The sequence below is a fragment of the Chlorocebus sabaeus genome, chromosome 2 (assembly GCF_047675955.1).
Source record: "Chlorocebus sabaeus isolate Y175 chromosome 2, mChlSab1.0.hap1, whole genome shotgun sequence".
Lineage (NCBI taxonomy): Eukaryota > Metazoa > Chordata > Mammalia > Primates > Cercopithecidae > Chlorocebus > Chlorocebus sabaeus.
Window position 1 is genome coordinate 57,499,967 of NC_132905.1, and position 26,723 is coordinate 57,526,689.

Here is a 26,723-nt window from a genome sequence, read left to right on the forward strand (position 1 = left end):
TGCCTTTTAACACACTATTCTGCAAAGGGATCCACAGAGTGTCAAGGAGTGCATAGCACAGAAAATGTTTAAGAACCCCAGAGCACCATGTCAAATGTGGAAGAGATGGCAACTGATTGTGTTCAGCATTGTTGATGCTAATTAATATAATTGTTTTAGATCAGGGATCACAAAGGCATATTCCTGCAAGCCTCAGCTGTATAGAATAAATAAGTGGAGTGGTTGGGTCTAAGGACAATAATAACAGAAAGAGAGTAGTATATGCCATCTGACTCTTGGCCTTAGGAGTTGGGGGCAATGAAGAGGTGGGTGACCCATGCAAGCAGATGAACGCACATCCCATCTAAAGAGGGCACCGCTGAGCAGCTCCACAGTGACACAAGTTGCCTGGTCTTCAGATTTTTCCAAGAGAAACCAAAAGTCTTGATGTTGTGGACGTCCCTCCTTAAAAAAAAAAAAAAATGCAATGTGCACTTTAGCAACTATTTCAACTAACAAGAAACAAAGGAAAAATTCTAATCAGGCCAAACAACCAAAATAAAATAGGGGCTAAGGCCGAGGACAGTGGCTCACACCTGTAATCCCAACACTGTGAGAGGCCAAAGCAGATGGATTACTTGAGCCCAGGAGTTCCAGATCAGCCTGGGCAACATGGTAAAACTCCATCTCTACTAAAAATACAAAAAATCAGCTGGGCATGGTGGCATGTGCCTGTAGTCTCAGCTACCTGGGAGACTGAGATGGGAGGATTACCTGAGCTTGGGAAGTTGAGGCTGCAGTGAGCTGAGACTGCATCACTGCACTCCAGCCTAGGCAATGAGAGTAAGACCCTGTCTCAAAAAAAAAAAGAAAAAAATAGTGGTTAATATCCAGCATAAGATAAATAGGCAATGTAGAACAAGTTCAGCTTGCCCTTTGTCCTAAGAATATTTAGTTCAAAATCACCAAGCTTCCAATCTTGTGCTTATCCAAAGAAAGTCAAAATAGTTATTTTAATGAACATCCAAAATCTAATAAGTATGGTTACTAGATTTAGCAAACCAGAATACAGTATATTACATTAAATTTTAATTTTAGATAAGCAACTATACTATTTTTAGTATACTGCATGTTCCATGTGATATTTGAGATAAGCATATCTTTCAGATATTTTTTATTTGTATTAAAAAATGACTTGGTATGTTCCTGAAATTCTGATTTTGCTGGGCTTCCTGTATTTTAGCTGGCAACTTTTCTAATAAGCCAACCCCACATTGTGATGGAGTAATTACTATTAAAATTAATGTGTAATATTAACAATAACAGTTAACATTGTAATTACATTTGTGTTTTGTTTGAATAGCATTTTTGTTGAAGCACCACATACACTTAAGAAAGTGCACCTGTCCTATTCCAGCTCCATGGCATTTCACAGCACCCTGATCAAGAGGAAGAACAGTCATGGCCTCTGAGAGCCCCTCGTGGCCTCTTGAGATACTAGCCTTGCCTCCAGGGGAACACTACTCCTGACTTAAAATGGCATGAATTAGTGTGGACTGCTTTTGAGTCTTATACAAACATGATTGGGTTGTACTTTAAAAATTACAAAATTCTCTGTGTGTGTGTCTGTGTGTGTGTGTGTTTGTGTTTATGCTTTCTCTGAATATTGGATTACTGTGTAAGTCCATGTTTTTGGCTACAGTAGACAGTGCTCATGCCCCACCCATGGCCTCTCACCCTTACCAGTTCAGTTCCCACTGGCCTGACTTCCAATAGCCAAAACCTGCATTTCTTTGTCTGGGGGCTCCTCCTGGTCACAAAAGCCCATATTTTCTGCCCTTGGGATAGGAAGTGCCAGAGAATTTACACTCCTAGGTGCAGCTCTCAACCAATGACCAGTGGGAGTGGGTGGATCAATACCCTGGCTCCCTCTCCTCTCAGAGGCATGTTCCATCCACGTGGTCTCCCAGGGTCCCCACTAAGATGGAGCCCCAGTTGCCCACTGCCATGAATTGGCAGCGATTCACTGTATTTTGCAAAAGCATGTTATTGTCTTTTTACATAGCCCAATTATTACTGTCCATTTTCGATAGTGAACTTCTAGAAAACAAGAGTCATTTGTATTTCCGTGAGTTTTCCCAGCATAGAAGTTTTTTAAAAGTGTACTTCATGAGCAGACAGTAGCACTGAGGCTTCCCTGTGGGAGGAAAAACCCACATCAGGCCTGTCTGAACTTCAGCACCACTTGGTGTCCTCAGGTGGTTTCAGGGACACCCCAGAGCCCCATCCTCACTGCAAATCAGGTGGCTGTGTTCCCTGAGATGAGAATTGGCTGTAGAAATTGTGTCAGCTCAAAAGCTTGGAACAAAACTCATGTTATGATTTCTCAAATCCCTTTTCCATGAAATTTGTGTGAAATAACAACATGTCTCATAGACAGTAACAGTTTTATGTTTTATGTTATGTTAACTATTACGTTGTTTTGTTTGCTTCGACAGTTTTTTTTTTAAAAGCAAGTACTCACCAATTGAGAGTATTTGTGCCTTTTAAAAGGTGCCTGCAGTGTCCGGTGATATTGTTCATCAGGAAAAGTTATCATAAATATTGTATCATATTACAGATACACAGTCTATCCTCATATATACTATATGTGTATTATCATATATACAAATAGCTGTATATAGATTCACAATGCATATCTGTACCCAGAAAGTGTATGGTTTTATCATAAACAATTACTTTTAACCTCCTAGAGGGAGCCAGAATTTCAGAAGAGAATGTGTTGTTTTGAAAGTGTGAATTATTTTTTGCATTATGCCACTCTGAAACTAAATGAAAGTATAAGAAGGAAACTGAAGCTGCATATTCAATGGAGAATGTGTGAAATGCATTCCATAAATAGAGAAAGAAATATCAGGATGAAATTCCAGCTGGGTGGGATTCCTAGAACTATAGGGGGAAAACAGAGCCTCTGGCTGAATCTGTGGAGGAGTGGATGGACTCCTGTAATCTGCACCATCTATGTTATTGATCAGTGAGGTCAAGGACAGAATTACTCACTGTTGGTTTTCTCCTGGGACCTCTAATTTGGTCTCTTTGCCAGAGTGATTTGTCTTTCTTCCATGCAATCATTTTGCAAAGGGCTACAGAAGGTGACCTGTCTTCTCATCAGCCTGCTGTGGCTTGGGGGACACCTGCCAACAGATGCAAAGAGACTCCCATTTGATGCAGAGATGCTAACATGTCTCCCTCTGCCAGGAGATGTGTTCAGGGCTGAGCCACATGGCTTCCGGCCTTCATCTAGAGATAAGTGATCCTTCACTGAGAGGCAAAGGGAACCACATGGAGTCCAGAAGACCAGGGTATTCATGTTTGTGAAACAGTGAAACACTCAACCCACAATGAGCTGTAGTGGTGTTTTATTTTTGTAAATTAAACAGGTCAAATAGACAGGTAGTTTCAGTGTTTATTTAACTGATTCTCTTCCTCCTAGAATATATCCATATCTAGAATATATCCTTTCCATATCTACATTCCTACCTACAGTTTTTATAGTAACTCTTTTTTTGCTTTGATCACTTACCTTGATTCTCTTGAACGCAGTTTATTTTAAAATGTAGCTGTGATCACTGGTGGTTTTTTTTTGTTTTGTTTTGTTTTGTTTTGTCTCTCAGCCTTCAACTATTCTCTTTTTTGGCTACAATTTCTATTATATTTCTTTTAATGGCTACAGTGAGGGAGAAAGGAAAATCCCCATGGGAGGCAATCGCAAGTGAGTGCCTGCTTTTCACCTTTGCCTGTAGTGAAGCATTGTGTCTGGGGACAGGGACCCAAGGCCCAGGCTTCCTGGATTCAAATCCCAAACTCTTTCCCACTGCTAGTATTACCAACCTGGCTTAGTACTCAAATTCATCAAGCCCAGGTTGCTGGGAAATGAAGGTAAGTCAAATGGTATTGGCCTCTGCAAGGATACAGAACCCTTCTAAACCTTCTTCTTTGCAGGAAGGGTCAGATAAATATTGCTTTTGTGGTGAGTGGTGGTGTCAGAAAGGTAAGTCAGAGGTGGACATGAGTTCATGATCACAGTTCTCACTGTAAGTACCATAGAATTGTGAATTATTTGGGTGTGTATGCCTTTCTAAATTCCTTCCAGAGTGTGGAAAGAATTCTTTGGTTTGATGGCTTCTTACCTGTGCTCTAGTTTGTCACCTCTATGCAAAAAAAAAAAAAAAAAAAAAAAAAAAGGTTTTGCTAAGGGTAGGCTCTGAATATGGGGCTGAAACTTGATTACAATCCAGACATTGAAAACTATTCTATTTATAAAGAAGAAAAAGGATATCACTATCCACCCACACTTGACATCTAGACCTAGTGCAAGATATATTTCTTGCAGAAGTAAAACTAAGTGGATAATTTGTGATATGCTTTCCTATCTTTATTTTTATTAAAGTTATATGGGCACAGAGCTTAAAGAGGCAACCCATTCTAGAAAGCTTATTATGGAAAACAGCCATCCTCCAGTCCCACCATCACCATTTCCCCACTCTTCTAAGGTAACTACTTTCCATTAGTTTTCCTGTTCCTGATATTTGCTCAGTATCTCTAAATAACCTACTTAGATGGCAGCTACTTGATTTTTTCAGTTACAAGTGTTCTCCATTTATTTCACAGTATAGAAGAGGAGGGTTTGCGTCTCTTTTAGCCCCACCCATCTCACTACCCAGCCCCCATCTTCCCCTAAAGAGTTATAAGTTTGGTTAGACAATAGTCTGCTTAGTTTATTATCACTTTATGACCACTCTTCATAGTTGAGCCATTAATATACAGTGGTTCATCTTCTTTGGGGCACAGTCCTATGTTTACCTTGTGGCTTATAATTGTCTTTTTTATTGTTTGCTTGCTTAGTTTTCTATGTTCTCTTCTTAGAGCTCTCTAATCTTCTTTCTGTAGATTCAAAATTATCAACTGATCCATCAATTTTGTCCTTCTGGCAACATTTTTTTCTGTAGTCTTCTGAGTCACTCCAATCTGGCTAGGTTGTTCTCTAAGCCTGCTGTAAAAATTTCATTTTGGAATTTCCTTTTATCATCCTTCTAAATTCTCCCTTCACTGTCATTCTAGAAATCCCCTTTAATTATCATCATAGATTCTGGTTGCTTGGTATTATGTTTTATTGTAACATAATTATATGTAACAAGTGCTTTACTCCCTTATTTTGGTGGAGTACATTCTCCAGTAGCTTTTTCAGAAAGGACACATAGGAGGCAAATTTTCTGAGACAACTAAAATTTTATTTTTATTCCTTTCTCATTTTTAATTAATAATTTGATTGGGCATAGAAATGCAGTTGTTTTCCTTTCTAATTTTGAGAGCATTACTCCATTTTTTGCTAGCTTTCCATGTCTTTGTTGAGTACAAAATGTCACTCTGGTTTTTATTTTTTGTATATAAACCTGCTTTCCTCTGTCTGGTAATTTCTAGGGTCTGTTATTTGTTCCAGTGTTCTGAAGATTTATGATTATCTGCCTTGATGTACGTCTTGTTTTGTTTATTGTGCACTCAGTGAGATAAACTCAGAGGACCCTTTTCCTATGAAAATGCATGTCCTTAACTTCTGGAATGGTTTCTGAATTATTTATTTGATCATTTCCTCCCTCTGTGTTCTCTGTTTTCTGGAACTTCAATTCTTCAAATACTGGATCTCTTATTTTCTATTAAGGTAAAGAATGAGCATTAACTGGGCTGTATGAAGTAAGGAAGGAGATTTGGAGAATAAATTCTTAAACAGTCTTTTGATTGTTCTGTTTTCAGGCCCATCTTTATTCTAACTTTTAGAACATTCCCAATTATTCTTCTGCTTTCCAGCTTCCAAAATTTTGTTGTTCTGATCAGCTCTTCTGTTCCTTTTGCATTGTGGGTTTATGACCTGTTTATAAAAAACTCTTTAGTATTATCTTGTTATGGTATAACAAGAACGGTAATGGTATGTGTTCAATCTGCTGTTGTTAACTAAAAGCCCAAGTAATGTGTTAAAGAAATTCAAAATGGATATTTGCCACATGTTTTAAGCCCATTTGTCTGATTATAATGAAGTGAATAAATACAACCTTTTATGACCTGCTGGAAAATGAACAATTTAGTCCAATTTAATCTATTGCATAAATGGTGAGTGATGACCACAGATTCTAAGAGTTTACAGTACTGAGAGAGAATGATAAAAGGGTAAAGAATACTTTATATTTATTCTAACGTGATTTTTCTGATGTGAGTTCTCTTCTTGACAACCCTGTCATGTGTGACTTAGATCTGCAAATGCTTCACCTAATAAGGCAAAATTAGCTACAGGAAATAACTAAGTGTTCATATAAGAAGTGGGGAATGCATTAATGGAAAGAGACTGGCCTCGTTATTCATTTATGGTCCTATGTAAGTCATGCCTTTCATGTTATTTGAATCCAGAAAACCTCCAGTTTGACTTGGTCTGATTTTTACAGACTTGCATAGCAGTCAAGGAGGGTAGAGGCTCAGGAACTGCACGTCCCTGGGGTTCCTTTTTCCCACTGTGTTTGGTGTAGCGTGTGCCTGTCATTACCCCTGCTGAGAGTGTTGACTTGTGCTGTGTCTTTTTTCACTTACTAGGCCAAGGGCAAAGGTAGCCAGGCAAACATCCTGTGTCCATGGGGTAGTCGGTACTCTTCTAGAGAAGGGAAAGGGACTTGCCAGTGACAACCCTTGGGACAAGGTGTGTGAACTCTCCCAGACTTATTTGTAAGGTCTGCCAAAGTGAACCTACACTGTAAAGACAGAAAAATACTAAATATTCCTTAATAAGAGACTTTGAAGAACTTTCCAGGGAGAAATGATTCTTTCTCCAGAACAGAAGCCTGAAGCTGACATCCAGAGCTCTCTCCCCTCCCCTCAGCCTCTCCCCACCACTTCTAGCCCTGGCTCCTCTGCCCTCCTTTGGACCTGGCAGCCCCCTCCTCTTGCAGGGCAAGGCTGCTTTAGCCTCCAGCAATGTGCCTATCAGCCTTGTCTCAGCAGAGCCAGCATCTCTTTAAAAAGGGACATCTCCAAATGCCAAGAAGATTTTCCCCTGGATCAGTGTGCAAATCAATCTTTCAAAGATTCTGATTAAACCAGGGGTCAAATGCCAGCAAGACCAGGCATATCATAGAGATGAGGGAAGAAGGTCTGGCAGAGACAGGCTTGTCCACACCCCTTCTGAAGGACAGCAGCGGCAGCCCAGCACAGGTTGTTCACTCCACAGGGCAGGACAGGCTGTAGCAGACGCTAGAGTCATGACAGAGGCACAGGTTAGGATTGCTCCTCCTATCCCCTTGACGTTATGGATGTCAAGGCAGGCCTGTTCCTGAGGCACCTGAGTCTCCTCTGATAGGCAACTTTGCATTAAGGATTCCCTGGGCCTCGCTGCACCTTCCTCAGACTGCCTGGCAGCTGGGACAGTGCACCCAACCATCCCTGTCTCCTTTGCGGGGGTCAGACACGCATCACAGGTGGACAGGCTGCATGTCCAGCTCCCCCGATGTCCCATTTTCTATCACCAGCTCTTTCCCCCTAACGAAATTGTTGCAGGTTTAAGTCCATCTTCATGTCTGCCTCTCAGAAGATCCAGACTAATATGCCTAAATACTTGAATAAATTCCTATTGATTGGCAGATGGATTGGGTGCAGGACAGGAGGCCTAGACAGGAAGCTGGTTGAGCCTGCAGGAGTCCCGCCGTCTCATTTGTACAGTCTATATCCTGTTTGACTTTGTTTCCCTTCTCCTGCAGGTTGTGGCTCTTTCCTCCTGGTGCCTGCTGAGGGATTCGATTTACTACACGCTGTCTGTGATCGCGCTCATCGTGGTGAGTCGCTCTGGCCATTTCAGCTCCCATCAGTGCTCTTTTAAGCACCAGGGGTGGTGTGCGGCTCCTCCGCGTGGAGTTCACTAGAGGTCACCGGTGGCGAGTGCATGATGCATGTCTTTGCTTGGAGGCAGATTTCTTTCTTTCAGCTACTTTGATCACCCAGAACTCAGCCTGACCAATTGCTGGTCAGAACTGGCATTTAGACTTGGGTTATCTGGGTCTGTGAGAGTCCATGGCTGTTCTCTTGAGACCCTGCTGAGCATAGCTCTTCTGTCACTTCATTGGCGTCCCTAGCTTTGGACATCACTTCTCCCCCTTCTCACTCTGTATGCTCTGCCAGGACTCCCTGCCCTCCCACAGAGCCCATTACCATGGCCACCTTTGTGCCAACACCAACACCCGTATACTCAGCTACTTAGCAGTGACACCTCCCTGAGGTCCCGTGGTGGATAAAGAACTCTCTACTAGACATCTCCATGCCCCAACTCAACACGTCCCTAAATAGAATCCTTCCTTTTTTTTTTTTTTTTTTTGAGATGGAGTCTTGCTCTGTTGCTCAGGCTGGAGTGCAGTGGCATGATCTTGGCTCATTGCAACTCTGCCTCCCAGGTCCAAGTGATTCTCCTGCCTCAGCCTCCCGAGTACCTAGGACTACAGGCATGCACCACCATGCCTGGCTAATTTTTGTATTTTGGTAGAGATAGGGTTTCACCATGTTGGCTGGGCTGGTCTCCAACTCCTGACCTCAAGCGATCTGCCCGCCTCAGCCTCCCAAACTGCTGGATTTACAGGTGTGAACCACTGCACCCGACCCCTAAATAGACTTTTGATGTTTTCCCCAGGACTTGCCTTTCCATATATTTCAGTCCCCGTTCCTATCTTAGCCACAAACTGGGAATGCGATTAAACTGACCTTTCCCTCAACTCCCAGCATACCCATGTGGCTTAGTTGTACTGTGGATTTCAGCTTACCACAATCTCCCCAGTGCATTCCTCCAGAGCTGACTTCAGCTGAGGCTCTCTGCATTGCGGGCCTGACACAGCAGCTGCTGCAGTTCATGGCGGGTCAGTGTTTCCGTGCAGTGCATCTCCACCGCTTACTCCCCGCTTCTCTCTACCCCCAGCCAGTCCTCACGGCCATCCAAGTCGCGTCTCCACAAAGAATCCCTGCAAATGCTTCTATCCCTTGTTCAACTGCTCAGTGGCTCTGTGTCGTCTATGGGGAAAAATTCATACTCTTTAGCGTGGCAAGCTGGGCTGTCCACAAAAAGGGTGAAAAATTGGAAAGAAGATTGAAATAGGAGTCGGGAGATCTGACTCCTAGTTCTGCTTGCCCCTTTACCATCATGGTTAATTTTATGTGTCAACTTGACTGGGCTAAGTTGTGTCCAGATGGGCTGGTGAACGTATTTCTGGCTGTCTGTGAGAGTGCTTTTCAGAAGAGATCAGTGTCTGAATCCTAAAAGATCACCCTCCCCACGGTGGATGAGCATGATTCAATTCACTGAGGGCCCGAATAGAACAAAAAGGCAGAAGAAGGGTGAATGTGCCCTTTCTGCTTGAGCTGGGCTATGAATCTTCTCCTGTCCTCAGACATCAGTGACATCAGTGCTTCAGGTTCTTGGGCCTTTGGATTCAAACTGGGACCTACAGTCCTGGCTTCCCTGGTTCTCAGGCCTTCGGGTTTAAACTTGCACCACACCACAGGCTTTGTAGATGGAAGATCGTGAGACATCTCAGCCTCCATGGTACTGTGAGCCAATCCCTCACAGCAAATCTCCATTATATATATGTCTTCTGTTGGTTCGGTGTCTCTGAAGAGCGCTGACTAATGCAACCTTCACTGGCTCTCATGACCTTGGAGAAATCAATCTCTCTAGGTTTCAGTTTTCTTACCTACACAGTGGGGATAGATCAACTAAAGGGTCTACTCACTTGTTTGACAAAGCTCTTAACAGTAGATTATTTTATTGTAAATCTTTATGTAAATAAAATGAACACGAGGGTTGATGTGAGATTTTCCCTGAGGAACCAGACAGGTACTTCAGTGACCAGCAGTTTCTGACATTGAAAATCTTGAGTTTACAAGCCATCACAAGGTTTGCCAGGAGGTCAATGTTCCCTTAAAATGTGCTCTCAACCTTGTCCTCCAGCGTCCCCAGATTAAAACAGGAAGGGAACTGGACCTGCCATGCTCCCCTAATTCCAGGGGCCCTTTGTCACTGGGAGGGTTGGAACCCACCCCACAGAGCAGAGAGATTTGGAATGTCATGCTGGAACCGAAGACATGCTTCATCTTTTACACTTCTGGTTAGGAGATTTAAGGACATACATGAACTATGTTCTTATTCTCAGTTATTACCCGTGAAAAGGGTAGGATCACCTGGAACCCAAGGACTCTTCCCAGACTTCTCTAATACCCCTTCCAGTGAGCTTCATCCTTCTATGCACAAACCCACACTGACTGCGTGCCCTCTGCTCTTCTGCCATTATGGGATGTTGGGATGATTTTTGAAAATTATTTTTTTAAAAAAGACATGGTTAGGGAACAGTGTCAATGAACACAGCCCTCTACTTTGCTGAATTCCAGAAGGAGATGACTGTGCTCGTGAAAACAAGGTGGTGGAACGGAACGGAGCAGATTCAGATCTCCTGGGAGCACAGACTTAACCACACATTCCCAACAGCAGTTCTGCTGGTGTTGGCTTCTTTCCCTGTTTTCCGCATAGACACTAACTGGACTATGTGTGAAATCACTAGTCTTCTGTTCAATGTATCTGGATATATCCAAGATAAAATGAATATAATTGTTGTTAATGACGTGTGAAGAAGTAAAGAGGTTTTTCTTCTCTGGGCTTTGAGTAACTCCCTCACCGAGTCTGGACTTTGGGCAAAGCAATCATCTGTCCTTGGGGTGCAGCGTATAAACCCCAGAGCTGAGCTAGCTGAACACGCAGGCTGCCAGGACAGCTCCATATTTCATTCAGACAGCAACAAGCCACACAAGCAAATGATTCTTTGCTGTTACCTGAAGATGTGGACTGTACATTTACAGACCAGGTGTCAAGGCTAGAGTTTTGTGATTTGAGAAAAACTACATCTCTCCACTGTTAAGAAGAAATAGAAAAGATAAAGTTTGAGTCCTCAAGGTTAGGTCTTGGTTCTTTTTACTTTAACTGATGTTCCTCCCACTTCAGTCTGCACTGGAAACACCCAGGATGCCTATTTAGTTCAACAGCCTCTTGGTTAGGACCTGGGAAATTGCATTTTAACCAACATCTTCCCTCAACCGCAGGTGATTCTGATGCCAGCAGCACCACACTGCATCTTGAGAAACACAACTTTAAATATGGCTGGAAACTGTTTCCTTGGGGTATTCATCTGTGGCATAGAAATGACAATTTCTAGAGTCAGTTTTGAGATTCCCAAAGGAAAGGAATCATAGCAGCCTAAGTAACTTTAGTTGCCTGGATTTCTGACTATTGCTAGTCTGAGTAGACTCTTAAACTCTTGTTAAGTGGTGGCCAGACTCCCAGGGTCATTTTTACGTGAGATTTGAAACTGTCTGTGAGGGTTAAAACAGAGTTTCACACCCAAAAGTGCTGCAGTTCACAAAGTACCTCTCACAATATCTCCACATCTATTCCATGCCCCCAGCCAGAGGCTACAGCTCACACACACTCTGTGTCTTTTTTCTTATTCTCCTCTTTCTATTTCCCCTAATATCATGGTAACAAAATCACTTTTCCTCCAGTTTCCCTTAGGTAATACGAAGCTTCTCTATAGGACTCTGCAATGAGCACTTGAAATTCCTTTATTTAAAGGCCCTTTCTCCTACCCACCAAATAATTACCAACCTTCCCAAACAATGCATTCAACTATTCGGGTGTTTTCAAACCCCCCTCCCTACTATACAGCACTGAAATGTTCAGAAGGTGTAACTGTCAGTGTCCTGAGGTTGTGCAATAAAGAGCTCCTTCACCCAGAGGGCAAGTCAGGATTAAGCAGGACCAGATGCCGTTCTGTGTACATGCCCACCAAGGGGTTCTTCAGACCTCAGCAGAGGAGCCCTGGAGACAAACAGTGGGGCCTGGAGACCCACAGAGAGGCACCGCGACTTCTCCAGAGAGGCTGATGGCTGCTGAGGGGCCGAGGGTTCCCAGGAGGCCAGGAAAGTGCTGATAGAGTCCTTATGACCTGGATTCAAAATGGCCAAAATGTCAGCTGATGTGGGCGGGACGTGGCGGGGGGCTGACAAGCAAAACCACAGGAGCAGGAAGCGCACGTGCATTCCAAAACCAACAGAGCTCACCACGGTTCATTCAGACGGAGATGCGGGGCGATCCACTTCCCTATTTGGGTGTTTCACCTAAACTTTCCTCTGTGCTATTTTCTAGTTTGTTTGTTTGAAGGAGAAGCAAAACAAATGAATTTAGTCAGTGTCCAAAGCAATTATAATTTCAAAAACATAAAATGTGTGCTTCTCGGGGCCCTTCCTCCACCCCAGTCAACATTCCCTTAGCCCCGGTGACATTCCATACTTTGAAACATCTGGCCAGCCGTGGAGAGGCTGGACAGTGGCTCTGAAAGCATTGAGGAGGCTCCCCCAATGCCTTCAGTCTCTTTTTGCAAGACAGACATCACCTTTTAAGTCCTGAAAGAGTTCTAGGTTCTTTAGAGCCCTTCCTTGTGCCCATCCACCCAACAGCCAAGTGCAAGTCATTGCAGATTCGTCGCTGCTTCTCCTCTGCCCCCAGTGAGCACTTCAACTACGGGTATCTCCGGCCTCCCAGTCCTCTCTTTTCTCCAAATTCCAGCAGGCCGACAGTTTTTTGTATTGAAATGTTACTGTAATTTACATAATCAGATAATTTACATAAATGCAAATGATTCATTATATAGGCAGTCTAACAGCTGCTCTAAAAGAAATACTTTATTTTTACCCTTCGTCTCTTCTGGAGGACGGGGATTGTGAACATGGAGAGGAGGGCCGCCCCCAGGGGAAGCAGATAGGCCTATGGGACAGGTCCCAGGTAAGGTAGACTGGCTTGAAACTCCAAATTCACAAGTGCTGCCTGTCTGCTGATGGCCAGGTGAGCCCTTGGCAGCAGTTTGGGGCTCTTCAGGGCAGCCCGAGCACTGGCACAGCAGCGAGGTTCCTTCATGCCAACACATCTCCTTCCTTCCTTGGGACATTCATTGTCATGGCCCCAAGTGGATGGAACCCAGGAGGATATGAGAGAGCTCAACTGACTCACCTGCCACAGGTGCCCAGCACTTCTAGCAGAATTTACATGGTGATAGAAATGGCCTGCAATCTGTGCTGTCCAATGTGGTAGTCACTAGTCACACGTGGCTACTGACAGACAACTAGTGGAACCAAGGAACTACACTTTTTATGTTATTAATTTTAATTTTTAACAAGCATAGACTTGATCCTCAAGAGGGGACTGTGTTGGATCTACTGATAATGACTTTTTAGTTTGATACTTGTGACTATGCACGAAAGCTATTTGTTGAGTCCCACCTTAGAGATGGCATCACTAGGGCTCTGGTGGTTAAATGGTTCACCCAAGGTCAGGGATTGGAAATACCTCGAGTTTGCCAGAGCAAGTGTCTGACATGGTGCAGCTCTATATATGCCCCAATATAGAATCTATATATGAATCTATATATGCCCCAATCTATATAGAATCTATATATGCCCCAATCTATATAGAATCTATATATGCCCCAATATAGAATCTTCTATATATGCCCCAATATAGAATCTGGACTTTCCCTCCAGTAAAATCCTCCTCTAACAGTCTTTAAAATCATCCTTACCCCACCGCCCACTCCCCCTGTTAGAAATGAGCATCACCTTCACTAACTTTGCGGTCTAGTTTTTCGGCAGAAGGGAACAGCTTCAGCCACTCCCCTGCTAGAATTTTTTCATTAAAATAACTAATCTGAAATAATCCGGAAATGATTGTATCTTGCCCTTTCTGTGAGAGAAAAGACATCTCAGAGGTCGTGTGGAAAGCTGTCCTTCACCGGCAGCTGGCTGGCCTCCAAGGCCCTGTTCCTCTGACCCATCACCCTCCCCTCCTGCACACATTTTTCATGGGAATTAAACTTTTCTCTCTCCAATTTAGAAAACTTGGGGTTCTTATTTTTTTATTTCAATGGTTTTTGAGGTACATGTGGTTTTTGGTTACATGGATGAATTATATAGTGGTGAAGTCTCTGATTTTAGCATGCCCTTCACCCGAGTAGTGTACATTATACTCAGTATGTAGTTTTTTTATCCTTTGTCCCTCCTCCCACCCCCTCTTCTAAGTCTCCAAAGTCCATAATACCACTGGGTATATGTCTTTGCACACACAAAGCTTAACTCCCACTTATAAGTGAGAACATACGGTATTTGATTTTCCGTTCCTGGGTTACTTCACTTAGAATAATGGCCTCCAGCTCCATCCAAGTTGCTGCAAAAGATAGTATTTAGTTTCTTTATGTGGCTCAGTAGTATTCCATGGTGTATATAACCACATTTTCCTTATCCACTCATCAGCTGATGAACACTCAGGTTGGTTTCATATCTTTGCAACTGTGAATTGTGCTGTGATAAATGTACTCACGCAGGTGTCTTTCTGATAGAATGATTTCTTTTCTTCTGGGTAGATACCCAGCAGTGGGATTGCTGGATCGAAGGGTAGATCTACTTTCAGTTCTTTAAGAAATTCTCATACTAGAAAACTTGAGGTCCTTCAGCTCATTGTGCCTTCATTACATTTCAGCTCTCTTTCTGGCAAAGTCGGAATAACTATGGTAGCTAGAAGATCCTCACTTTGAATTCTGACTTTGACAGAATTTTAAGATCCTTAAACAAATCAACTATGGTCTTACAAAGGTTGCCTGCTGTCGACAGGAGGAAGGAAAGGCCTGCTTTAATGACACTGGGTAAACTAGGAGACCGGTTACACTCTCATTTGCTACTTGAACAGAGAAGTGCATCTGCTGGCCTGGAGACCCCAGAGAGGAGCCTCTCATCTCTAACAAGAACAACTTGGAAACTTTAGCTACGTGTTTAATTTTGGTTTTCCCTGCCTAGCAAACATAGTCTTTTTGGTTTAACTACCCCCATCTCCTATATCCTCAGTACTTATCCTTTTTTCTTCCCTGTAGCCTGCCTTTATGTATTTATACAACATGATTAGCTCTGCTAAAGCCCTGCCCTTAGGTCATTTATTCCCTGCCCTCCTGCAACCACAACCTTCATCAATCAAGCCAGCCTACAAGACATCCTGAAGTAGGAATTCCCGCTTAACTTTGAAATATAAGCAATATTGGTGCCTAACAGCCAGCTTCGCAATGTATTCCATCGGATCCCTCTCCTCAGATGAAATCACCACGGCCTTAGCTAAGCTGTCTGTACCCCCACCCAAGAGCTGAAGAAGTGAGAACTACACCCACTCAAGGGAATTCCCGTGATGTTGAGTGGGAAAAATCTACAGGGGACTGTTTTCTTTACAGCAAGGAAGGAAAGAGTGTCAGGTTTCAGTCTCTTGAAAGAAAATGATGATGTTGATTTTCTCCTATTATTTTCACTGCTTAAAATTCTCATGGTGCCAGTGATTACAATACATGCTATGAAGTCTGGCTTCAGCAGTGCAGCCTCTCCTGCTTCATGGTTACAATTTACAGTAAGTAAACCCAGGGGCTGACATGGTGATGTTGAGACAGCCACCTGCCTCCCAGCTCAGCCAGCCTCTTTTCTCCCGCATATACCAGGGGCTCCTGGCTCTTCCTCCCCTGCTTCTCCATGTTGAGCACTCCATTCCCTTGGCAGCTATCTGGGTTGTTCTGATATCCAGGGATTCGCCAGCCTGATGTAAGCCCGTCTTGCTTGGAAGAATTCTGGAGCAGACACCAGGAATGAAATGCCGGTTTCCATGGTACCCAGCCGTTTCTCTGAAGCCTGGAGGAAATGAGTGCTTTTTTCAAATTCATTCCTGTTTAACATTTCGCTCAGCGGCAGAACACGTGGAAACTTTAGGGTGAAGCCAAGGGTGACTTTGGATGAAGCACATGTGGGTCAGAGGGCAGAGGCCCCCTGACCAGCTGGTGCTCAGCAGATCTGAGACCCAGCTATCAGGATCACCCTTGGTGGTCTCTGGGCTATCACAGTGCCTGGCCGCCAAACAGAACCAACAGGGCACAGAGAAAAGAGCTGCTTACCTATGGCTTGCTTTCACAAATCTGATGGGGAAGAAGCTGAGTCAGTTCTAAAACCCACAACAGGAGGTCCCTCAAGTGCAACTCATCGTGAGGACTGAGTGTTGACCACAGGACAGAGCACCAGGCAGGTCCTGCCCCTGGAACACCACCTTGCCCCATGACAGCAGCGGCTGAAGCCGCCTTCAGTAGGCTGCCTGCCTTGAGGTGCTTCCCTTCCTTCCAGGAGATTTAATAGAGCTGCGAAAATGGACTTGAACTGACTTCATTTCAACTTCACTACCTTGGCAGGCTGGACATGGAGGGAGGACTGGAACGTGAGCACCACCTAGTGGTCATTGGGGGGAACTGTGGGTGCAACCTCTGGTCTAGAAAGAAATGATTTTAAGTTTTCTTCTACACTGGTAATACTGATCTAAGGGATGGGGGATGTTGCTTTGATTTCTTTTACTCTCAGCCAGTAGAGCATAAACTACAGAGGGGTATACAACAGGTATATTAAGTGTATTGAATAACATGAAATCTTTAAGGAATAACAAATTCATTCCTAACCTTCAGCAAACTCGAGTGAAAGGAACCTCATCCTTGTTGTTTGAAGAGTTTTCCGAGAGAGCGATTCAAACGCTCCATCAAGATGGTCCAGCAAGGTACCCTCCCGATGGAACGTTCTGCAAACAGTACCAGTCCTCATTTCCAGTCTTCCAAAGAGGCGATGACCAGCTGTTTGTTCTCCAAATAACAGCACGGAATGCTCACAGGCAGTCCATAGCTCATCTCCACCTCCTTTCTCACGATGGGGAAGCCCTGCTTCTGTTTAGAGTGTTTTTAGAGACAGGGTCTTGCTGTCTCCCCAAGGCTGGAATGCAGTGGTCGGATCATAGCTCACTGCAGCCTCAAACGCCTGGTTCAAGTGATTCTCCCACTTTGATCTCCCAAGGTGCTAGGATTACAGGCATGAGCCACTGTGACAAGCCAATTTAGATTTTCTAGTCCCTTTTGTTCATTTCGTTGTTCCTTTCTGAGTCCTCTCATTCCTCGGCACAATCCTCTTAAAGGAGAGGGATAAACCAGAATGATGTTTGCCGTCAACCACAGGGTAAAGAAGACCTGGCTTTGTGGAGGCCTCCTCCTCCTCCTCCTCCTCCTCCTCCTCCTCCTCCTCCTCCTCCTCCTCCTCTTCCTCCTCCTCCTCCTCCTCTTCCTCCTCCTTCTCCTCCTCCTCCTTATCCTTCTCCTCCTCTACCCTTATGCATTCTGAGTGATGGGGCATCTTCACACCAGGCAGAGATCAAAGGGGAAACTGTATCAGTTATTTGCATGTTTCCAGATCTCCACCATTAGTTAGTACTTGTAGTGAGGTCACCTGCATTTCTCTCTCCCTGTCTGCCTCCCTGAACCATATCCCCAACCACAGCTCCCCAAGCCACAACCATTCTCTTGAGTCCAGGGTCATGAAGCTCTGGCCCTAATAGCATATTTTGTCCAATCTCACCCGGATTTGCCCACTGTTTCTGTTTCTCTGATTATTGTGTGCCTATTTGGGGTCCCTCATACAATTAAGCCCAATCTCATTTTTTCCTTGCTATGATCATTGAAATGATGAGTAGCTAAAGTCCTATGAATCTCGGGGCTGACTGCTAGCAGACAGGAAGTTCGCTTTCTTCCAGCGTGAGTGATCTCCAAGCTTTTCCTTTGCAGAATCTGTGCCCCAGCTATGGAGGATCACACAGAATCAGGGCTTTCTGAAAGCTGCTTTCATATTCTACGGTATTGCCTGCCTTCCCTGATAGAAGAAAATTAAATTGGCCTGGTCTAATAAACTCTTTCTCAATATCTTCTGTTCTCTTAAGTGGCTACAAATTGATTGTTCCAGCCTGCTGCAAGGACTGATATTGAATTAACTTCAATTAATAGAAAATGTTTTCTATCTTAAATAATTTGATCTGCTCCATGATTTTTTGACAACAATCTTTTTTCATAAAAAGAAAGGGGGTTATACCAAAGAGCTGTCAGTGCCTTCTAGGAGATGGCTTCCGTGCCATTCAACGTGGATTATGAGATTGTTGCCTATATTTCTTTAATTCTCTGCCCATTCTAGTTTGACGTTGTCATCCCAATGTCAACTTGTTGAATCTGATAACAAAGATGAAAGTAACAAGAATGATGAAGCCCACGTTTCCAATGGCTTGTTAGGAAGAATGAGTTACAAATGACCACAGCTCCTTCCTCCTCACCCTCATTTTGACCTTCGAGATAATTGGAAAGAGTTCCTTTTATGCGCTTTGTGACCTGTGCCCTAAGGTGTTCTCTACGTCTCTACCCAGCTGGTGGTTCCTGCCCTGGCTGAGGGCTGATGCCATGCCCACTTTGTTAACTGAGTTTCCCATCTCCAAGCTGTGATGGCGGTTGATACCCAGAGTGTCCTGCAAGTGTCTGCTTTAGTCTGCAGAGGGCTGCTGCCTCTAAAGGAAAGGCCACTCTGAGACGACCATACTCATCAAAGCAGTCGTCCTTCGGGAGTGTGGGAAGAAAGAGCTACGAACCATGTCCTCAGCCTCCTGCTTCTATGAAATACGGGTGTACTCGTTCGGTTTCGGCAACATGTCATTAGCCATGTGTGTCCTGAAAAGGACACCAAATTCACAGCTGGGGCTGAGTTTTCGAGCCAATTCTGCAGCAGATGGAGCAACCCCAGGAAAATTACTTATGTTCTCTGTGACTCGGTTTCCCTGTATAATCAAAGAATTACACTAGATTCCCCCACCTCCACCCCACAAGGTGGGAAATGATTTTAGATGGTATGTAGACCGAGACTTAAGTAGATTAAATCCTGCCGTGTATTCTCTCTGTATTCTCTTTCAAGTCCCAACTGATGAGTAAACCTCAGTGGATGCTAGTGTGCCTTTGACTGCTTCTGACCCCTAATAATCTTCCTTACTGAAAGGGCAGACCATGCCCAGGGCTTGGGCAGCCAACAGTGTCCAACTGGGATTTGCAAACTCCATTTGTTGTGATTGCACTTATTTTTCAGGGTGATGGCAAGGGGCGTTGATCCCCTGCTTCTGGTTGTGATGTGAAGTTTCCTTTGAAAATAAATTATTTTAAGGAAACCAAAAAAAATCTATTAAAAGAAACAATTGAGCCCGTAGAAGTCCAAGCACTTGCATAAAAACTGAAGATGCACAGACATGCAGAAATCTTACAGAGACTAATATTTGGAAGTACCTGCTGAGCCCTACATCCCCTTGCAGATCTAAGATTCTACAATGAGCCTTGCTTTACAGAGCAGGTTAGTCACACTTGCCTGTCACTCTGATGTTGTACAGAAATTGCAGGAAGAAGGGAATGACCTGAGGCTGCTCCTTTCCACACATGCCCACCCTGATCTGCCAACACCTCCTTCCACTAACACTGGCCAAAGGCAAAACCAGTACAGAAGGGAGTTTACTCACAGGGACTCCAAGTCTCAGGACAACCCAGTCCTGACTATACCATGCCAGGAACAAGGTGGACACTGTGTGCAGCCTTAAAGAGTATGGGGTGTGTGTGTGTGTGTGTGTGTGTGTGTGTGTGTGTGTGTATGTGTGTCTAATCTTCTATTCTTTTTATTTTTTCACAGTTCATTTATGATGAAAAAGTTTCCTGGTAAGTACCTCTTTTTCCCCCTTCTCATTTCCGAATGTTGTGTTGTAGAGCCAAATATGTTGAAGACCAGAGTTAGGATTCAAGAAAGAAAGGGAAATGTCATGACAGCTTATAATGAGGAGAATTTCCTGGGAACCCTCTGCGCACCCCTGGAGAGAAATTAAATTCATTTTCACAGAGTAAAGACCTTTTCTCTTGGGCTGGAGTGACAGGGTTCCATTTGAGATCCTAATATCTAAATGTCTTTATCATCCTATGTCTGGACATCATGGCTTAGCTGTGTCTTTCTACAGTCAGCCATGTGCTAGGGCAGAGTGAAGATCTGACTGATCTTTTGACCGGGTGCAGTGGCTCATGCCCCTAATCCCAGCACTTTGAGAGGCCCAGGCGGGTGGATCATGAGGTCAGGAGATCGAGATCATCCTGACTAACAAGGTGAAACCAAAAATACAAAAAATTAGCCAGATGCACTGGTGGGTACCTGTAGCCCCAGCTGCTCAAGAGGCTGAGGCAGGAGAATGGCTTGAATCTGGGAGGCGGAGCTTGCAGTGAGCCGAGATCGCGCCACTGCACTCCAGCCTGGGCGACAGAACGAGACTGCGTCGAAAGAGAGAAGGAAAGAAAGAGAGAAAGAAAGAGAGAAAGGGAAGAAAGGGAAGAAAGGGAAGAAAGGAAGAAAGGAAGAAAGAGAGAAAGAGAGAAAGAGGAGAAAGAGGAGAAAGAGAGAAAGAGAGGAAAGAAAGAAAGAAAGAAGGAAAGAAAGAAAGAAGGAAGGAAGGAAGGAAGGAAGGAAGGAAGGAAGGAAGGAAGGAAGGAAGGAAGGAAGGAAAAGAAAGAAAGAAAGAAAGAAAGAAAGAAAGAAAGAAAGAAAGAAAGAAAGAGAAAGAAAGAAAGAAAGAAAGAAAAGAAAGAAAGAAAGAAAGAAAGAAAGAAAGAAAGAAAGAAAGAAAGAAAGAAAGAAAGAAAGAAAGAAAGAAAGAAAGAAAGAGGGAGAAAGGCCTGGCACGGTGGCTCACGCCTGTAATCCCAACACTTTGGGAGGCCGAGGCAGGCAGATCACAAGGTCAGGAGATCGAGACCTTCCTGGCTTACACGGCGAAACCCCATCTCTACTAAAAATACAAGAAAAATTAGCCGGGCGAGGTAGCGGGCGCCTGTGGTCCCAGCTACTCTGGAGGCTGAGGCAGGAGAATGGCGTGAACCGGGGAGGTGGAGCTTGCAGTAGCCAAGATTGCGCCACTGCACTCCAGCCTGGGCAACAGAGCAAGACTCCATCTCAAAAAAAAAAAAAGATTTGACTGATCTTTTAAAATTGTGTCCAAATCAAGCTCCATGCTTCCAATCCCATGTTTATTTTAAGAATTAGGACCCAGGCACTTCAGTGACCATTAACCCATTAAAATTCCTCCTGACTTTCAAAAGATCTTAGAGCTCTGAAAATTGGTGGTGTTGGGGATTTTTTATTTTGATAGACAGAAACTGTTGCCCAAATTAAATATATGGGAAGACATTTTCATTTGGGCCAACTATTCAAATCCTCGTTTTTTAGATGGGTTCTGAGCAAGTCGAACATGTTTGAAATGGAAATGGAAGTTGAGTGTATTGTGCATTTTCGTTGCATATTTTCTAATATTTGATGTACAGAGGTAAGCAATGTGAAATAACATCTTAGGAATACGCGTAGGTAGAAAATTTCCCTATTATTGAAAGCTAGGAGTGAGCCAGAAAAAGTAGAGTCCACCAGGCTTCACTTTCTGCAAAATGACTGCTAACTCTTTTGCTGGAGTGGGCCTCTCTGTGTCTGAGGATGTCTCTGATTTTCAGGATTAGGAGGAGGTGGAGAACCCATCACATTGATGATACATGTTACGTGCTATGTCAGGGTATTAAGATACTTTTGCTAACTCTCTCTCCTCTGTGCAAGAAGGAAGAGGAGAGACAGCTAGGAGAAAATAAGAAGGAGATCTTTGAATGATCATGACCAATAGGCTGCAAGGAATTGACCTCCCCAGGAGCACCCCAAATCAGAGAGCCTCCTTGTTATATCATCCTGGAGGTGCCCGCCAAATGCAGTGTGGAGTATTTTTCCCCCATGTCCTTGGGGATAAAGCGCCGCACAAGAAAACTTCCAGAAGCCGATAGCATAGTTAGCACAACCACTGCTCCGCCTTAGGAAACAGTAGGTGCTTCAGCATTGCTCAGTGTTGCTAGTCTTTGCTAATGACACTCCCCAAAAGACAAACAAGTTGTGATCACATTTGATCTCAGAAATGCGTGTGCTGCTGTTGTGCAGAAACATGTTAGGAAAGGCTACCCAGGATGATTTGCTGTCAGCCTTGGAGGGAGCCGTCTTTTCTACTACCTCCGTGGTATTGCTGTATGAAAGCCATGGCAAGTGAAGAAAGCAGGCTTCACCATCAGCCCATTTCACTCCGTATCCTCAAAACATCTCGGGATAGTTCAGATGGTTTGGAGCAAGGAAAGGAGTGTCTATTTCATCTTCATTCCTAAGACTTTTCCAATGATGTTAGGTAACTCCATCCTAGGGTAGGTGCCCAAGCCTGCAGCAGAAGGGTCTAGATTCTGGAAGGCACAAGTCATCAGAGCCCTTGCCCTGAGCATTGATGCTCCCTCGCATCCAGTTAGGAGTGAGAGGCTGGGAGGGCCATGGATACATGAGTGGCAAATCCCCAGGAGTGTCTTGATCTATCTGGGGGATGTTGGAATCATAAGTCATGCACAGTTGTGGATTCCAGGGAAGAACTGGCCTGGGAGGCCTTGGTGGCACCAGAACTCCATTCTTCCCAGAGCGCTGGCCTGTCGTGTAACTTGTTATTACACGCATGGTCTGATGAAGAGCATTTTGCACATAAGTGAGGCTGAGAAATTAAAGTCTGTGCCACTGGCCCTTATCTACCTTGGGACTCCCAGGGATTTCAACTTCTCATTTAGTAGATGAAAAATATATGGAAGTTTAAGAATTTTTTACTGTTCACTTCTTCTATCTTCTTACCAAGCCAATCATGACCATTCATTTTGCTGAAATGGTGCATCTAGGTGCTGATTTCTCTCTTTAAAATCAGAGTCTTCAGTCTGTACAATTAAAGCACAGTAACATTTTGAAAATACCTTTAACAGAGAGTTCCATTCCTTGTTATAAAACATTCCAGCATGGCCTAGAGATTTCAAGGCAGGTAACCAGTTCAATCCCCAAAATCCTCAAAAGGAAACAAATTTCAATTGTGTTTATTTTGAAACTACAGTACTCTTTAAGAGGAAGTGAGCTTTGTTAAATACAAATATACCAGGACAAAGGACCCCTGTCATACAGCTCATATTCTTTCACCATTCCTGAAGCAGCCTTCTGCAGGAAGTCACATTCAGTCAAAAAATGGCAGTTGACAGTTAGTCAGGAATGATTTTAGTATCAGGTACTAGAAGAACCAGCTACAGCATATTGAAAACATAGTGGTGTATTTTTCTTACGTATCAGTGCCCCGGATGTACATGGTGCCGTGGCTCTGCATTTCCCCTGACCTTTGCTTAATGGTCCCAAGATGGCTGCTGCAGTCGCAGCCACCAAGTTCATCCTGAAGGCAGGAGGGAGGAAGAAGGGGGCACTGTTGTTCTTTTGGGCACACTTCCACCTTGCATCTCTTTGGTGACTGCAGGGTCTGCCTTGACCACTAAGCAGCCAGGGAGATTAGAATGACCACTTTAGACCAACCATGATTCATCCTCAGGGCCTAGGGGCAAGGCACACCCTCTTTGAGATCAGAAGGGCTCCATATGCTGCCTCGAACTAGTGGTTGGTGTTCCCTTAGCAGGGAAGAGGCAGGGGAATAGTGGTGAGTACTTTTCGGTTAGGTGCCTATGCGCTAAAAGACATTGAAATAGGAAGCATCAGCTGGGCTGGGCATGGTGGCTCAAGCCTGTAATCCCAGCTCTTTGGGAGGCTGAGGCAGGCAGATCACTTGAGGTTGGGAGTTTGAGACCAGTCTGGCCAATATGGTGAAAACCCGTCTCTACTAAAAATACAAAAATTAGGCAGGTGTGGTGATGCATGCCTGTAGTCCCAGCTGCTCGGGAGGCTGAGGCTGGAGAATAGCTTGAACCTTGGAGGCGGAGGTTGCTGTGAGCCAAGATTGTGTCACTGCACTCCAGCCTGGGCGACAGAGCGAGACTCCGTCTCAAAAAAAAGAAAAAAAAAATGTCAGAGGCCCAGCTATTAGGATGTACGCTCGACTCACAGAGCAAGGCCCATAATGTTGCTGGAAGGAATTTGGAATGTGCCTCCAGGGAGTCTGAAGACCCAACAAGAAAACTAAAGAATGCAGGGCGATGGTTTGGTTTCTTCTTTTGAGTCCAAAGCTGTGACTTTGGGAGAGAAAAGAGACCGTGGGATTGCAACCTGGAAACTCTTCCCGGTGGGGCTGGAGAACAGCGTTTGCTGTTCAGGGGTATGCTCAGGAAACCTGAGCAAACGGTGTACCCAGGTGAGGAGAGGAGCAGTCCTCACGTCTGACAAGGAGCCGTCTTTGGTGAGAATCAGGGATCCATTGAAAATGATTCAAAATGGAAGCTTGGGGAGGGAAGAAACAAACCTGGATCAGCCACAGAACAGGATCCTCAGAGGACAGCAGGTGAGGTGTGCTCAGGAGGAAAGAGGAGAAGGTGCACAGCGTCCTAGGTGAAAGGGCGAGAAAGGGGACCAAGGAAAGCTGAGTGACTTCCGAGGTCTGGATGCTTCCTAAGCACCTCCTCTACACCAGGGAAACATGTCATACAAAACCAGAGCTGGCCTGACCTGGAGCTCTGTCAGGCTGGAGGGATGCAGAACCTTGACATGTAACTATGGGGCCACATGGAGAGGCTCATCACACTGGGAAGAGGGGGTGGGGAGAAGGGGTCCTGAAGAGCATTGGCCAAGGCTTGATGATCCAAACTCAATCAGGTCAAAAATGCACAAGGAACAGTAGGTGGGGCGCACAGAGGCCTCCTAGAGCCCACTGAGTTCACTGGGGAGAACGCCTGGTGAGTCCTGTGTCTGAACGCCAACAGAGCAAACTTGAAATGTCAACGAAAGCAAGGAATCTCATCCTACAGGCATCTCTGCAAAATGGCCAAAGAGAACCTGGTTTGAATATTGCAACAGAAGGGCTTTTGATGAGTAAAAAATTGAAAAGATCTGAAAGAATTAGAAACAGCATACATAGACCTGTTTAGAAAGTGCTGGACTTAATTCAATCTGACTACAATATTTCATTAAAGTTGATTCATTTTCTGGTGACTTCTCGCTGAATCTATTAAAATGCATCCAAGCAATAACGTGACATCCCTTCAGATCCTGGGAGTCCTTTCCTTCCAAATGAATGGGCTGTGAATGAATCTTACTTTTCACCATGAAGTGTATGCTATGTGTACATTGGTTTCAATGAGATAAGAACCATGTTCAGGCCACTGGAGGCGTTTTGCAACTGAAGATTGATGTTTGGAGGGAGTGTCACCCGCACAGATGAGCTGAGGGTTGCTTTGTGCTGGGGAGAAGAGGCAAGTGGGCAAGACCTGAGGGTGTCTGTGTGGGGAGAAATCAGCTGTCAGCATTTTAAATCTCTGGAAAATGAGACACCAGATACCAGGGAAGGTGTCAGGTGTGAGGAGTGGTGTCAAGTGACTGCTAGAAACAGGTGTGTGTTAGATAATAAATGAGTAATAAATATATAAACAAGATAATCACAGACTGCTCAGAGGTTTAAAGAACATAAACAGGGTCATGTGAGAGAAAGTTGGGCAGGGGCAGGCAAGGAAAATTGCTTGGAGGAGGTGATATTTAAAAGCTGGTATCTGCAGGATAAAAGGGGCCAGCAAAGGAGTGAAGAGAAAGCCATTCCTGGTCCAAAGAACATTCAGTGCAAAGGTTCTGGGAGAGGGAAGGAGATGGCTGTGTGCAAATGAAAGGCCAGTGAGGTGGGGCACAGACAGGACACAGGACAACTTGGAAACACAAGAAAAGGCCAGGATTTGCAAGGTAAAAGGAAACTTTCATTTTTTTCTTACGCGTTTTGGGAAGTAAGTGAAGATTTTAAGAAGTGCAGTGACATGCTCCCATAGTATCAAGGAAACCAGTTCAGAGGTTGAAGTGAAAATAACATAAGGAGGGCGCAGTAGAGAGGAAAGAATTGCTGACTGATGAAATACTTGAGTCACAGAGTCTGATGAATATGGGAGTGAGGAAAAGGGAGTGCTTCTTATTGATTTCCAGATTCTAGGCTTGACTGGGCAGGGAGTGGTACAGTTGACTGAAATGACAAAGCCCATTTTTTTTTTTTTTCAAGGAGGCTAGGAAGTAAAAATGAAGAATTCTGTTCTGATAGACATTTAGACTTCCAGGTGCAGAGGCCCGATATATGAATCTGGGGCTGGAGAGAGGTGTGGCATGGATGTGTAAATTGGGGGTCATTATCACATATTAGGTGTTTATAGCAATCGGTCAGGATGAGGTCACCTAGGGAGAAAACATAGGCAATAAAGATGGCCCAATAATGAGAGGATGAACTGAAGGAGTGAAGGAGGCAAAGGAGATGGAGAAGGAGAAGCTGGGGGCAGGAAGGAAGCAGACGATCAGATGCTACCAAGAAATGGAACAGGATGACGGACAACCACCCACTCATTCTTGGATTGGTGTGGATGGAAATCACTGGTGCCCTTGACAGGTGATTCAAGAGATCGGTGGGTGTGGAAGTTAGGCTACAGAAATTTGCCAGCTGAATGAGAGGCACTGAAATGCAGTGTGCACAGCCCTTTAAGAAGTTTTGCCATGAAAGAAGCTGAGAAATGTGGCGGAAATTGAAAGGGCTTGGATACCCTGATTTCCTCTCTCGATAGTGCATCCTGAGCACTTTCTAGAATAATTACATACATCTTTGCATAATTTGTTTTGGAGGGGAGAAGGAAGAAAGGGTTTTACTCTGTCGCCCAGGCTGCGGTACAGTGGTGTGATCCTAGCTC

General features: G+C 44.3%; 1 protein-coding gene across 2 annotated transcripts in view; it reads left to right on the forward strand.

Annotated features, from left to right (window-relative positions):
• Positions 1–26,723, forward strand: part of SLC24A3 (solute carrier family 24 member 3) — a 496,602-nt gene that overhangs the window by 420,120 nt on the left and 49,759 nt on the right. For both annotated transcript variants that reach the window (XM_007961268.3, XM_073008630.1), the window contains exons 7-8: positions 7,776–7,850; positions 19,690–19,715. In XM_007961268.3, coding sequence (XP_007959459.2) covers positions 7,776–7,850; positions 19,690–19,715 — 101 coding nt within the window. The remainder of the gene's footprint in view (positions 1–7,775; positions 7,851–19,689; positions 19,716–26,723) is intronic.